This window comes from Phaethon aethereus (genome assembly GCF_964289735.1).
Source record: "Phaethon aethereus genome assembly, chromosome: 9".
Taxonomy (NCBI): Eukaryota; Metazoa; Chordata; class Aves; order Phaethontiformes; family Phaethontidae; genus Phaethon; species Phaethon aethereus.
Genome location: NC_138585.1, coordinates 11,470,141 through 11,484,481, shown reverse-complemented (window position 1 = coordinate 11,484,481; position 14,341 = coordinate 11,470,141). Strand labels below are relative to the sequence as shown.

At 37.0% G+C, this 14,341-nt stretch overlaps 1 protein-coding gene across 1 annotated transcript in view; it reads left to right on the top strand.

The window, feature by feature from the left end:
- DNER (delta/notch like EGF repeat containing) overlaps window positions 1–14,341 on the top strand; it is a gene marked incomplete at its 5' end in the record, with an annotated part of 131,776 nt that overhangs the window by 103,722 nt on the left and 13,713 nt on the right. Inside the window, 2 exons of the mRNA XM_082003707.1 lie at window positions 10,617–10,739; window positions 14,030–14,143. Of these exons, the coding sequence (XP_081859833.1) occupies window positions 10,617–10,739; window positions 14,030–14,143 (237 nt within the window). The remainder of the gene's footprint in view (window positions 1–10,616; window positions 10,740–14,029; window positions 14,144–14,341) is intronic.

The window sequence follows — 14,341 nt, the reverse complement described above, 5'->3', positions numbered from 1 at the left end:
TAATAGACTCAGCCGGTAGCTGATAATACAGCCTGAAAATATAGTTATAGGTAATGTAACAGCGCATGGTGTCTGGGTTGCATGTTGCTTAGCTCTAAATTGTTTTGCTTCATTGTACCATTGTAACAGAATATTGGGGTGCTTATAGCTCCCTTTATATGTTTTAGCAATGATAATTAAAAGGTGAAGTAGCAGTTAGAATGAATGATATCATGTGCCGCACATACACTACTGCTTAAGCACTTACAGAATGAAAGCCAATAATCTTCGTTTTCATTTGAATAACTTTGTCACTTTTTAAAAAAAGTCTGTTCCTATGAAACTATAAACTTGAAAACTGCAGAAGTTAAGGGGAAAATAAATCCCCAGTGTACAGGGGGAAAACTAAGGAGTGATATGGATAGTTAGTAGTCCTACATGTACATAACGCTGTGACATGCATGTTGTTCTCTGAAGTTTCTTTCAGAGGAATACCTTCTCTCTGCAGCTTTGCCTTGCCTTGTGGGAAACCAGTTGCAATTCTCCTGCTCTTTTTCCTTCCTTCTCACTTAGCAAGATGTGGAGGTATCCTACCAATTGCAAAGGTTTGCCTGAAGTAGGCAAGTACTTCTATAGGTGGTGTCTGAACATTAGTACGTGCCACATCCAGATGTTTTCTTTTTAGCCTCTGCATAGAAAGAAGTCAGCTTCATTCTCTTCCAAAAAGAAGTTTCTCCTTTCCTCCCAAGACAGAAGCCCACAATCTGTTCCTAGAACATTTCAGATTAGGATAGCGAGGCTTATGGCAAAAAGAAAGTAAAAGGACTGTTTAATTTGACTTTCATGCATTATTGGCATTTTGAGGAAGAAAGATGTCACTGCTGCTTGTTATGGCTTTAGAGCAAGGTGAAACATAGAGAACTCTCCTATTTTCTCTGAAGAGTGAGCTTTTGCCTAAGTTCTGTAGCCCATAAAACTGGCATCTCATCTGAAAAGAGATCCCTGAAGACACAAGAATTACCAGCTAATGTCTTTGTTTTGGATGGTATGTGCATTGAGTGCACACTTTCAGTAACTGATGCAAGTGATCTTCAAGGAAATTCCAGGTGTTGAGAGTAAAGTTTGAAACTGCTTAAGGATGAAAGCATTCATCACTTCATAGGAATAATGGATTGATTTTTGAAAATAAGCCATCACTCATTAAATCAATAAATGTGGTAAGAACAGGTTTCAGCGTTATGAATACCTCAGCATAAGGCATTGTATTGTGTAGCAAGACTCTGACTGATGTATGCTATCATCAGCTTAGAGGGAGGCTGCAACACGGTTGGTTGTGTTGCAGGTTGTGTTGTTTCACAGTTTTATTGATGAAATTTTCTTCTTGCAGTGTGTTTTGGTTTTTGGAATGAAGATACTTTTAGTATTAGGTTAGACAACTGGCTATATAGTACTTAGTGCAGTTACAAAGTTTGTGCATATATAATGCAATTATCCTGATACAGAGCATGATATAACAGCAAAGTTTGTTTTGACTAAATTTTATAAAGCCTGTTGGAAAAAGGTAATTTTTGGAACTCAGTTCAGTGAGAAGTCCTAACTCTCCTAGACTGTCTAGTTTCCTTACATTGATTCTTGATAGGTCTGAATTTAACTGGTGTAGAAAACACTAACCTTCTGTGCATTTTGTGTTGATCTGTTTCTCCACCAGAATGGATTAGTTTTATTTCTGGATATCGGGAGTTTGTAATGAAATCTACTAACGCAGCATTTCTAGAAGGTGTCAGAAATTAATCACTGCTATTTGGAGACAAGGAAAGGACCATCAGAAGTTTTTTGGAGAGGTACTCATAAATGAACAGAAGCTAGTGGAAATCTGTAGTTTGGATTTGACAGATGTATAATTAAATTACATACCTCTTTATAAAGGAGCAAATATGAAACTGAAATGCAGACAATACCATAGTATTAATTTGTTGTCCAGCAGATGCAAATTTATACATACAGGATTATAAGGATCTCATGTGTGAGCTTTAACCATTGAGACATATTAAGTGATTTAACAATAACGACAACAAAAAAACAACAAAAAAAAACCCCAAAACAACAAAACCCCTCCCTTTTTATGGACAATTTTTCAGGAAGCATCCCTGATTCTTCTGCTTGCAACTTTTCAGAAACCAGAGGGTAGGTAAATTTTTGCAGAAAGATAGGTCCAGATGTTTAAGTGACCTCAAATTTTTCAGCTCAGCTGTTTCTATGAATGGTGTGGGCAGTTTTCATCTGAACAGAAGAATTGCATTATGTAATGCTGAAGAGTATTTCCTAACGTGTGGTTTGTTTTATATATATCAGGAGGAGAAGATGATAATTCTTTCATTACAAATTTTCAGTCTTCCTTTCTGAAGTGTTTAATTGCTTTGCTGTTCATTTGCATAATAGAGGGATCCTTAGAGAAAAGAACTAGATATTGAGATGAAGAGCAACAGGCCTAATCATATTTAAATAGAGCTAGCATATCCTGCCGTATTGAGAGCACAAACTAGAATTCCTATCAGTTGATAATTAGTTCCATGTCTGACAAAATATATTTTTGATTGCAAGTAGTTGAAATTGCCAGGTGCTGTTTTCCTAAATTCATTTTTAGAACTGAGAATTTAATAGTTTAATGTTTACCCCTTCATTTTGGATATTCTTCTCCTCACCCAACTCCCAGAAGAATGAAATAGCAGAGGGAGTGAGCAGGAAAAAAGGTTTGAAGTTAAAAAAATAATCCAGAAAGACAGGGAATATGAGAGTTATTTGGTAGCATTGACCTATTCCTTAATTGGCTAGTGAGTATTTTGTTAACTTGTTCAGATTCGTAACAGAAAACTGCTGTTTTTCTACCTATTGAGTGGTACAAGACGTTAGGGCATGGTCAAGACAAATCTCAGCAGAGAATGGAGGAGCTATTGAGATGAGAGCTAACACGGTTGCCTAATGTTGGGCAACAAGAAAAGTGATCAAAATGTATCAATATGTTTTGATCTTTAAGCGAGTTTTAATATATGACTGAAACCACAGTTTGACTGAAAAAACCCAGAGATTGATGAAGAGCTTTTTTTAAGAATACCAGTGCTGTGCATGTTCTGGGAAGTTTGTAAAAGGATTGTCAGGATTCAGACACTTTGAATTATAGAAATTGAAACACAAAAAGAGAAGAGATATAAGAGATCTTGTATAAGTGATGGGAAGATACGTCATGTCAACAGAAACCTGAATTTCCTGATTAGTGTAAATAATTTTTCTTCTAAATTTCTGCTATAAAAAGGGATCTGATTTCCAACCTGGAGTATTGGGAGCTGTCCAGCATGAGTGCCCTTTCCCGAATCGTCCATGGTAGGGAAAACTAGGCATTTCTTTTTTCCAAGTAAGCCAGGGAAGTTTTAATCGTCTTCAGAATGTTCTTTGCCCATGGTTCAAACAACAGACAGCTAGTTAAATATTCTTGGACAAATAAAAGCTTTTTTTCTGACATTTGTCACCTAACCTGATTAGAAGTTGTTGGTTGAGTTTGTTCAAATTAATTCTGTGTCATGCAGGACTTAAAAGTAGTCTCACACATCTCATTATGGAAACTTATTTTTATTTAAATAAAATATTTGTGCATTTAAAAGTTAGCCAGATGAGAAGCCATCGAGGCTGCATCCAAGAACATATATGGTACTTCTTTAATTGAACTCTCTTGTGTTGCTCCATGTGTGAAATTTAATGGGAAGTATTCAAAAAACCAATTTATTTTTTCCAAAAATTTTGTAGACTGCTGTAAACTTCACTTTTAAAAATGACAACTTGTTTTAGAAGGGCTTCTCTCTACAAATAATATTACTTGCTTCATATCAAGGTGAAACTAAAGGCCAAATTATGAGAGTTTGTCATTAATCTGTCAATAATTTAAAAACTTGGATAATTTATTTCAAAAGATCATTAAGGAACTGCACCTAGGTGGTAGCAAGGTAGGAAAAGTCAGAATTGTCTGTTTTCTTCTGCTATGCCTCTTCATTGTTATAAATGTACCATTATGTGTGTATTTGTTTTTTTTTTATCTTAGTAGCAGGATTTTGAACCAATTACCTTCAGAGATTTTCCTCATGAGTTAAAGGCATAGTAGGTAAACAAGAGTCAATGTCTTTGTAGATTAGCATTTAGAAGGCATCATAATACACGCTTTGCCAGTGGTTTAAGTAATTATTGTGTGTAAGGCAGATGAGCAATTAAACTTGAGGATTCCTATGTTCCAATTCCTAAAAAAAACCCTAAAGTAGTGACTATAGAGCATGGCCTAACACATATTTTTATATCTTCATCAAAAGTAGTTCGATAGAGTAGATGAGTTGTGTCTCTGGTATGTTAAAAAGCTGGATTCTATTTACAATTTTGCCTGCAGAGACTTTGATGTTGTCTGTTACAATTGCTTGTAAAGTGGATGAATAAAATTTATGTTCACTTTAGTAGCATTATCAAGGGTTAATAATAAACATACTGACCTACATAAAGATATTACCATACATTAATAGGAAAGAAATGATCTCTGCCTCTTGACCCTGAGGCTTTCTGACTTGCAGGCTCTCAGCATCAGTGTGCCAGCTCCTAGATGACTGACTCCTTGTACAGGAGTCTTTCACTTTCAAGCATGTCCCTGAATTCATATACGTTATTATTTTTAGCTTATATTAAGGGTAAGTTTATTAAATGACATGTTAGAACTCTCTCTTGTATGTTGGTTATATGGTATATTTGAAACATACTGTTTTAAAAACTTATTTTTTGTGTTCAGCTCTAGGATGCCATTTTCTTTTTTGGGGGGTATTTGATAGAGGATATAACTTCTTATTACAGAAGCAAAGTGCTACAGAGTTTTGCTTATATGTGTGACCCGAATGCAATCCTTCCTTTATGCACTGTTTCTACTAGCAGGCAGGCATAATGTCCGCTGGATTTTCATCTGTGTTACTTCTGACTCAAAAGTTAAAGAAAGAGGAATTTTAAACAGTTCCAGTTAGCCCAAGGTCTGTGAAAGTCTCCCTGCTTGGTAGGCAGTTTGGTTTGTGTGGTTTTTTGGCCAGTGTACAGATTTGAAGAATGAAAAAGTATCGTTATTATACTTGTATATCTGCACAATTTGTGGAACACACACAACCAGGCATTTACTACTAATTTTTTTTGTGTTGGCTTTCATTGTGAGCTTTGTTATGGATAACCCACATCATCTAGTAGGTTGTATAGAAAAGCGAATTTGTATAAGTTAACTTGTAAAAGCAGTCTAATGCTTTTGAATGTTCCCATTTCCAGAATGGGTAGAAAAAAATGTGTAAGTTATTTCTATGTAGAATATACTACTTTTTCAAATGTTTGCTGAGAGGGCTCTGTGGAATTCAAAAGCCTATGCAACAGTACCTACTTTGTATTATGTGTGCAATTTTTTCAATTGCACATGAAACTTTACACTTAAAACTTTAATTATATGCTTACACACCCAAGTTATTAATACTTATCACTTGGCACAGATAACAAAGAAATACCCAGTGTTTGGACATTATATTATATTTGAACTTAATATTAAAGCAAAGCATTTGGCTTCCTTAAAGACATATGGGTATGGAGTTTGAAACTGCAAAGTGCATGTACAGACATTAACACCTGCCTTCTGCCTAATAAATATATATGATAGCACACATACTGAACAATTTTTTGGGGGGGGAAAAAAAGGAGTGTCAGAAAAAAATCCACAGGGTATGAAGAATGGTGGCAAATTCAGAAGTAGTACTGTGGAGAATACTTTCTCTGCACTCGATTTTTTGCTCATGTAGCTTAATAGATAGTTATAGGAAAGTAGGTTTATCTCAGTGCCTTTGCAGAGGCAAGTGCAGCATTTGGCTGTAGCAGTAGCAATTTTTCTTGTTTCTGTCTTTTCCTTTCCCACATTTTGGAACTGGGGCAGGAAATGCAAGCGCTGGCAGAAGTGACTTCAGGTTAATTCCATTTCCAGACTGTCTGTGAGCCCTTCATTGCCTCTGTTTCCTCATCTTGTTTCCACTTCTACATTAAGACAGGCTCTGCATGCAATCGGGCCATGGCTGCTAAGAATGCTTTTCTACCGTCCTGCCATGTGGAGCAGCTCTTCTCTCTTTCATTTAATTGCTATATAAGCTCAGACTTTAACTGAACACATTTATTTCTTGACTATATAACATGCAACTGTCTTAGTGAGTGGCCACATACGAATTGATGCTGTTCCCTGCAGAATAAATCTCCATTGTATCCCATTAGGCCTTCCCATAAAGATGGGATTTTTTTGTCCTGCTTCCTTGATGTGCTGAAGCATTAAGTGTTGAGGAGCTAGGGTCTAAGAAATCCTCAAAACCTTTCAACTTTGGTCTTTGTTGATTTATAAAGAGACTAGTAAGCTTCTCCCTCTCTCTTTTGTTAACCTGATAGTAGTGCATATTCTCAAGATGTTGACAAGCACTGCTGTATCCTGTGCTCTGTCCACTGCTCTTGAAGGCTTTGACAAAACCCATGGCTTCTTCTCATCAGCCTGCCTGACACAGATGCTGTGTTCCCTTTCATGTTTTCTCCCTCTGCAGTTTTTAACATAGCCTTGGCATGTGGCTATCTGAAGACCATGCCAGAGAGCATCAGGCATATATCCTGGCCTCCAAGGCAGCCTCCCTGTTGCTTGAGAAAGCGAAAAAGACAAAGAAAGATTTGGGGATCCAGAGTAGAGTGGCAACAGATCTGTTCCTGCCTTTGTAAAGACCAGTAGCAGAAGGGCAGTCATGCAGAGGAAGAAGAGGTAACATAGGGATGTCTTTATTTTAGAGGTTTTTTACATTCCCTGTCCATTCCCCAGCCTCTGAAGAGAGCACATCAGAACAGGGCCATCATTGGCAAGTTCTGCTTGAGTTCATGAAGGTGCTGTTATTGAAGGCTTATACGATTTCTAGTGACCTGGAAAAAAGTAGTTTAATAATATTAGTTGCCCTTCTTGAAGCTGCAATGCCCGATGTGGTCTTTTCCCTGCCGAGGACACAGCAGCTGGAGAAGTGTTGTGAATGTAGGCATTATTTATTTCTTTCTGAATACGTCCACAGAAATGTTATACGCTACAAAAGATGCAAATAGCTGTACTTGGCATTGCTTGTGAACATAAAGGCAGCAGAATTGTGACGTTACCAGAAAAAGAGGAAGCAACTATACTAGAGCCTGTTATTCTGAAGTTATCTATGAAAATTTTTCCTGTTTCCATCTAAATTATTTACGTAGTCTTTTTGAGGATATATGTATGAATTCAGTATAATACTTGGTTTATATATAATTTGAAAGCAGTAATTCAAAGAGAAACGCTTGTTAAGAATTATATGGTGCCTCTTGGCTCTATGAGAAGAAATACGTCTTTCCCTCGGGTGCCTGGTCCCACAGCAGAACTTTCTCCATTCCCATCACTTACAGCAGAAGGAAGCTGCTGGCGCCAGGGTGAGGACGATGAGGGCGAAATCGTGTGTGGGCGAGATCTGCCCTCTCGTGGAGAGAGAAAATATCTTTCCCTCACTGTGTGCAGTGTCTGACAGCGTGGGCTGTCTTAATCCTGAGGTGATACGATAGTTCATATTGATTTTGGACACCAGACAACTCTTTAGTCACAAATTTCCCTCTGCTCCCTTTGAAAGATGAGACTTGTGTAACACGTGGACAACATTTTTTTTCCCCCTCAAAATATCTAATTACATCTGTGTTCAACGCAGGGAATTCCCATACGTTTTTCTTTCAAGTTTTCTGATTTTGGTGGTTTGTATGTTGGCTACAGTTGTCGCGACATAAGGATATTTCCCTTTGTCATAAGCTAGATAAAATTCATCATAGGCTAATAAAAACCCCCTAACATTTAGCATAATTAATTCTGTATTGCCTGGCTAACAACTTTGGAGAAAGTGGTTCTGAAATGTTTCTTAATAAGCTACTAGTCCAACTAACTATTTACTATGAAAAGACTATTTTGTGCAAAATCAAATGGGTAATATTGCATATACATTTTGTGTAGTACTAACATCTGTTGTATCTTCATACAGTTTTATTTTAAATTATCCATAAGAGGGAAGGGGGTGGAAATGGTGTCTGGGGGTGGCATTTGTCATATTTTTTATGGTGCTGTGAGAATTTTGGGAAAAGTTTAGACCAGGAGAGTGAATATAGGTTGCCACATATTGAGATGAGAATCTACCCCTCTCTGGTTCTTTATTCGTGAAAGATACCCACATCTCATGTCTCTAGTTTTGCTAGTAACTAGAGATTATCTGAAGAAGTAAGATCACACTGCAGAATCTACGCTTTGCTTTTTAGGCCTTTTCTGTGGCATCTTTATTCATTGTATGCTCATTCATCTATTGCTTTCACAGCTATATGTAATGAGTAAATCGGGATTTAAAAAAACCCACAGAAACACTGTTCCAATGCATGGTATTATATTATAGATTACAAGTACATATTCATCATATTATATCACACTAATAGGAGGCCAAGGGGAGTGTTGGCTATGATGAGTCAAGAAGGTTAAATGTTTAACTGATTTAACCAAAATTAATTCATGGTAGGGGTGTGGGAAGAGTGTCTTTATGTACTGTTAACATACCATGACATATCTTCTCTGTATGACTGTTCTTTGTGAAACAGTGCTTTTAATATGAAAGCATATTTGAAACTGCTTTTTTAAAATCTGGAATATCGACCTTCATCAGAATGAAATTTCAAGAACATTGAGCAAAGTGGACAAATAGAGGCAAGATTTTGTTTAAAACAAATAAAAAATTTCACAGTCTATGTTTTCAGTACCAGGCAAATATTATAGAGTAACAAGCCAACAGGAAAAAGAGTGTGCAGTCACCACTGCATACAAAGAGCTTCTGGGATGACTCTGTGGACAATAGAATGGGCTAGAATTTCGATCCTCACCTTTTATTGTGTGGGTAAAGAAGAGATGGTGCTATGGTTTCATGAAGCTAAACCATTTACTAAAACATCTGAAGCACTAATTTATCTTAATTATCCAGTCAATTCAGTTGATGTTAACTGCGTGGTCTTTGGTTTGATTGAGAGGGAGGTAGGCTGTGTGATGCCCCAAGTCAGATGCTCTGACTTGCAATTATTAGCAGCACGTAGCTAGCGGTTGAAAAGATGTAGAAAATGCAAAAGTCTGGTCACTCAATTATTTGATGTAATTTCCAGGAAGGGGGTAAACATTATGAAAGATGCATGTTTTAGTAGAAATATTTGTACTATTTGTACTTTCAAAAAAGTAAGAACATATTTTGTTTAATATATTAAATTCTGAACCTTCCCCAGAGGTAATTTGGCTAATTTATGAAGCACTCCCTGTGCCCCAAAGAAGGGGAAAACTGTTGAGAAAGACTTGAGTAATTTGGCCCATACTTTTTTCATTGGTCAAACACACTGGCAGTTTTACAATTCTTCTGTGCTAATCCTTGTCTATCAGGGAGAAGGCAGTTCTTATGGTGCATTCAAGTGCATTATTTGTACTTACTAGGCATTATGACCAATCTATTTTCTTTTTTTTCTTGTTGATGTATTGCCTATAAATTTAGACATTGCTTCTGATTTGGAAAGCCCCTACCTTAAGAAAGAAAAAAGAAAAAAAAAAAGGGAAAAAGTAAAAAGAAAGAAGAGAGGAAACTTTTAATGAACAAAAATGTAACCTGGGTCTATTGAAGAGGAATTAAATAAGCTTCTTGATATCAAATCTCATAGTCTTCAAAATTACCAGGCTTATGATTCTTCATATTTAATACGAAGTAACCAGTATAATCAGGCAAACATATTTTAGCATTACAGCTAGTTTATTTCTGCTGGTACATTATACTAATTTATGCTGTTACTTAATATGAATAGATACTACTTTGACCTGATACACTATATCCAGAAAGTCATTTCAGCTGCTAAGACTGAGGATCGTATGACACACTAAATAATGAGAAAAGTGCTATTTCAAGTGGATTAGCTCCTTATTTTTTTACCTCATAACACAAATGACTCAGTGGCCATTAGCAGGTCTCATGGCTTTTCAGTGCTCCTACTTTCTTTGTCTGCATAATCAGACCATAATACCTGCCTACAGCTTGAGAATAGTGTAAAAATTAAGTATCTTAATGCTTCTACAGTGTTTTGATGTTGTGCAGTGTTAAAATTAAAATAAATTATCTGTTATACAATTATCACCACTTTGATGAAAGGTGGCTTTGATGCAAGGATCCAAGAAAGCTAGGAGATACGTCAATACTAGTTTATTCCTCTTTACAATCAGACTGTGGTGATTTGCATTGTTCGTGGTGCGCTTGGTCACCAGCCTCCGTGTTTATGGCTTCACTGGGGCTAATCGCTGAGGCTGGGGCTTCTCTCATAACATTTTTGCTTCCAGGATTTTTTTTTTGTTTTTTTCACCTGGGGAGCAGATGTCCTTAAAATCAACATTTTAGCGTGTATCCATCTGCACAGTATATTTCAATGAGCAAGCATCTGTCCACAATCTATAGTTGCTTAATTGTTGTGTGTCATAGCTTGTTTCATGTCCTCTTTGTGTGATTTAGGTTACCACGGCCTTTACTGTGAAGAGGAATACAACGAATGCCTTTCTGCACCCTGCCAGAACGGAGCCACCTGCAGAGACCTCGTCAATAGCTATGAGTGCGTCTGCCTTGCCGAATATGAGGGTAAGATGGGTTTTCCCTCTTGTTTTTTGAATTGTTCTGTGTATTTTTTTATGGTAGGTTCTGTTACAAACAGAGCTATACAATATCCTCCACTGAGCAGTAATAAATCCCACATCTAAAATTAATGGAAACAAACTTCAATGTAGATCCTGATCCCATGATCTTTACTCAAATGAGTAGTTCAGTTTTAGCTGGTCTGTGAGAAATGCATGTCCTTGTCTGGGGACAAATGGCTTCTCTCTGTTTTTCTTAGGTGTACTTTTTTCCTGCTATTTTTAAGTTATATTAGAAAGTGATGGGTTTTTAAAAGAAAACATAACTGTTAAATACAATTTTTTATCAGTTATTGTTGAGCCATTACACGAAGGGCTTTCCAATTTGTTTTTTTAATTTATTTTCTCCAGTGAAGTGAGTTAAAAACATAATATCAAAAGATTAGTATTTGAAGTAAATTAACACAAAGGAGTAAAAATGAAAATTTTATGTTGATTGGTCATTTAGAAGACCATAAAGCCCAGAGACAGGAGTAGGTCTGTGACTGCTTTCATGTGTTGACAGCAGCTATTTCTAGATATGTTCAAATGGAAGTGGTCTTTGGCATTTCTTAAGTAATTTACAAAATAGAGCAGAAAAGTATGTGTTTTGCTATACAAAATCTTTTATCTAGCAGTAGATTTCAGCTTTACACAGCGTAGCACATATGAGCTCTCTGTGACGTTCCTCTGTGGAGGACTAAAATGATACTTTTTTTTTGGTGTACGCTGTTTCAAGTCATGCTGTGAGAACATTTTGAACGTAATTTTATATGTTATTGCTATTAAAAAGCATATATATTTTACATAGAATGACTACGTTTTAAGGAACATTACCCCAGCATTTTCTCATTAAGAGTAATCAATCCTTATGTGTGTTGATAAGTAACGCTCACTTAACAGCTGCTTGAGGCTAAATACGCATTTCATGCTGGTGATTGCACTGCTCTTTGACAATAGATACAGAATTCATCATTTTAGAGGCTTAGTGAGGAAATGACCCTCAGCTTTTCATGACAGCTTAAAGAGCACTTAACCGTAATGTTATGACAGTCTCATACGATGTTCTCAACCGACCTGCAGGTGCAGCTGAGAGCACCGTGCGCGCAGCACGTTTTGCTCCAGCTGAAAGCAGGGCACCTGGTCCCGTCAGCAGCTTTTGCTATTACTGAGCTTTCTTCATTCCCATACTTCAGGTTTTCGGTGACGCTAATGAGTAGAGCTGAGGTACTCGGCTCGAGATACTATGTGGGCCGTTAGAGGCCTCAATTTTGCCACCACCAACCCAGACCTCCCCGCCTGCAGTCCCCCCTTCTGCCTCCACCCCCCGCCTCCCTGCCCGCGCTCTCCTGGCTGGCACGCAGGCAAGAGCTGTTATCGCTGGGCTGGGCTGAAGTAGCTGCCAGCAGGTACCCGGGGGCTTCTGGCTCTGCTGCCTTCTGCTTAGCTGCAGGGTGCTCGGACTAGAGTGCCCTGCCTTTTCGCTGCTGACAGACTGACCAAATGATTTCAGCAGGTCTGTAGCAAGTGAGTACGCATGTGTGTATCTATATATACTTAAAATGAAATTAAAATAAGTTGCTTTTATATTTTCTTTAAATTATCACTATTAACTGAAAATTATTGGTTTTGTATAACTCATGTAAGTTTACATTGCTGTACAGAACTGCAGTGTTGAACACCAGAGAACTAAGTTCATTCCTTTTAATCGTTCACTCATTAAGTAAATTTGCTTGTGTACATACACCTGATATACCATGTGTCCAATTTCTTCCTTTTTTGTATTGATTTTTCTTTTTCGTGTTCTTTTTTCTAAAGACCCTATTTTCTCACTAATTTTACCCCTGTGTAGTTCTGCATCTCAAACTCTCTAAATTCAAATTCACAAAGTGCCCAATTCCAGTGCAACACAATTGGTGTTCATGAAAGAGGTTGGGAAGGAGTAAGGCAGGATCAGCTGCATGTCTGCTTTTCACATGTATTTATCTAACCTCTTCAAGTCCTCCATCATTGTAGGTTCTGTCATCTTCACAAGCATCAAAATTCCTTTGCTGTCATTCACTGCCTCGTGATTAGAAACATATTCCCGATGCACAAGCTGCATTGTGGTTTTTATACATAATAAACAATATGAGTTTATGCTTCTATTGATTATGCATCTTTACAGTTTGCAGGACTATAAGAATTTAGAAACATGAACCACCTTTACAAGTGAAAGATGTGTTTGTAATTTGTAAGTGTAACCACATGGAAGCATTCAGAAACCTGTCCTGCTCTTCAGTTTGTTGAAATGATTGCAAGTAGTATAAGAATGGGAAAACTTGAAGATAATTTACGATTTTAGCTAAGTGGTCGCTTTGTATTCATTCCTAATCAAAGAATGGTAATAGGACCTAGATTTAAAACTTACATGAATGGATACATTTAAGCAGGTATTTTAAATGCAAGCTAATTTCACTCTAGTAGATACACTGTAAATGAAATCCCACTAATCATTCATTATTCACATATATACATTTATTTTGTTTCATGTTTCAGTGCCATCCATGCACTGATTAGATAATTCTTGTATTGATTTTTCTAGTTTTATCTGAAAAGTAGATCCAGAGAAAATCATACATTTAGCAGTGGCAGTAGAGCCTCTCTCCCCATCCCCAGGTGGGAATCTGCCGTGCTTTGTTCTGTGTGCCAGATATGTCTTGCACTGTCTTCTGACAGGCAAAGCTGCTGAATTCACATAGCCTACACCTGAGAAGAGATTGAAGGTAGTTACTTTTAGCTACAAATCTGAATAAAGTCATTTCTCTTTTTATTGCCTTAGCTATACGCTTAAGTTTGCCACAAAGGTCAATGAGAGGCATCAGAATGCTTATGTATATTATTAAAGAAGTTAATATAAATATATAAAATTCTTACTGAAGACAATTATTGTTTACGTTTTATTTAAGAGTATTAGATAGATGATCAGATTACGCTTTATTATACCGTTATTTTTTCATAGAAACTCCAGCAGTTCTTGTTAGCAGAAATTGCCCTACCTCTCTTGTCCCAAAGCCTCAGTGGGTGGGAAGAGCAAAGAGGAGGCATGTGTGTGAAAGTTTAACCGCCATAAAATACATGGCTTTAGTCGTACGGGCATGAGCCTAATAAGACAGGTGTGGAGGCTGTACATCATTGTGCTCATCCACGTGAAGTTAAGTTAGATCATGCTGTCGGTATAGGTCATGTTAATGGCAGTTACTAATTTTACCTTTTCAGGAAGGCACTGTGAATTATACAAAGATCCTTGTGTTAACATCAACTGTCAGAACGGTGGCACTTGTGACAGTGAAGGTCTAAATGCTACATGTATTTGTGCACCTGGATATACAGGCAAGTAATTTGTACATTACACAGAATGTCTAGTTGTCAGTGTTCACTGTGTCTAAAAGAAGACAAATACCAAGTAAGACTTTGTCTCTTCAAGGAAACAAATTAATTTGGACTTTGCTGAATTGTAATCAGTTTACTGAGAATGAAAAGTTCTTGATATTACTTGCAAGTACTTTGAACTTTAAAAATTTTGCAGAA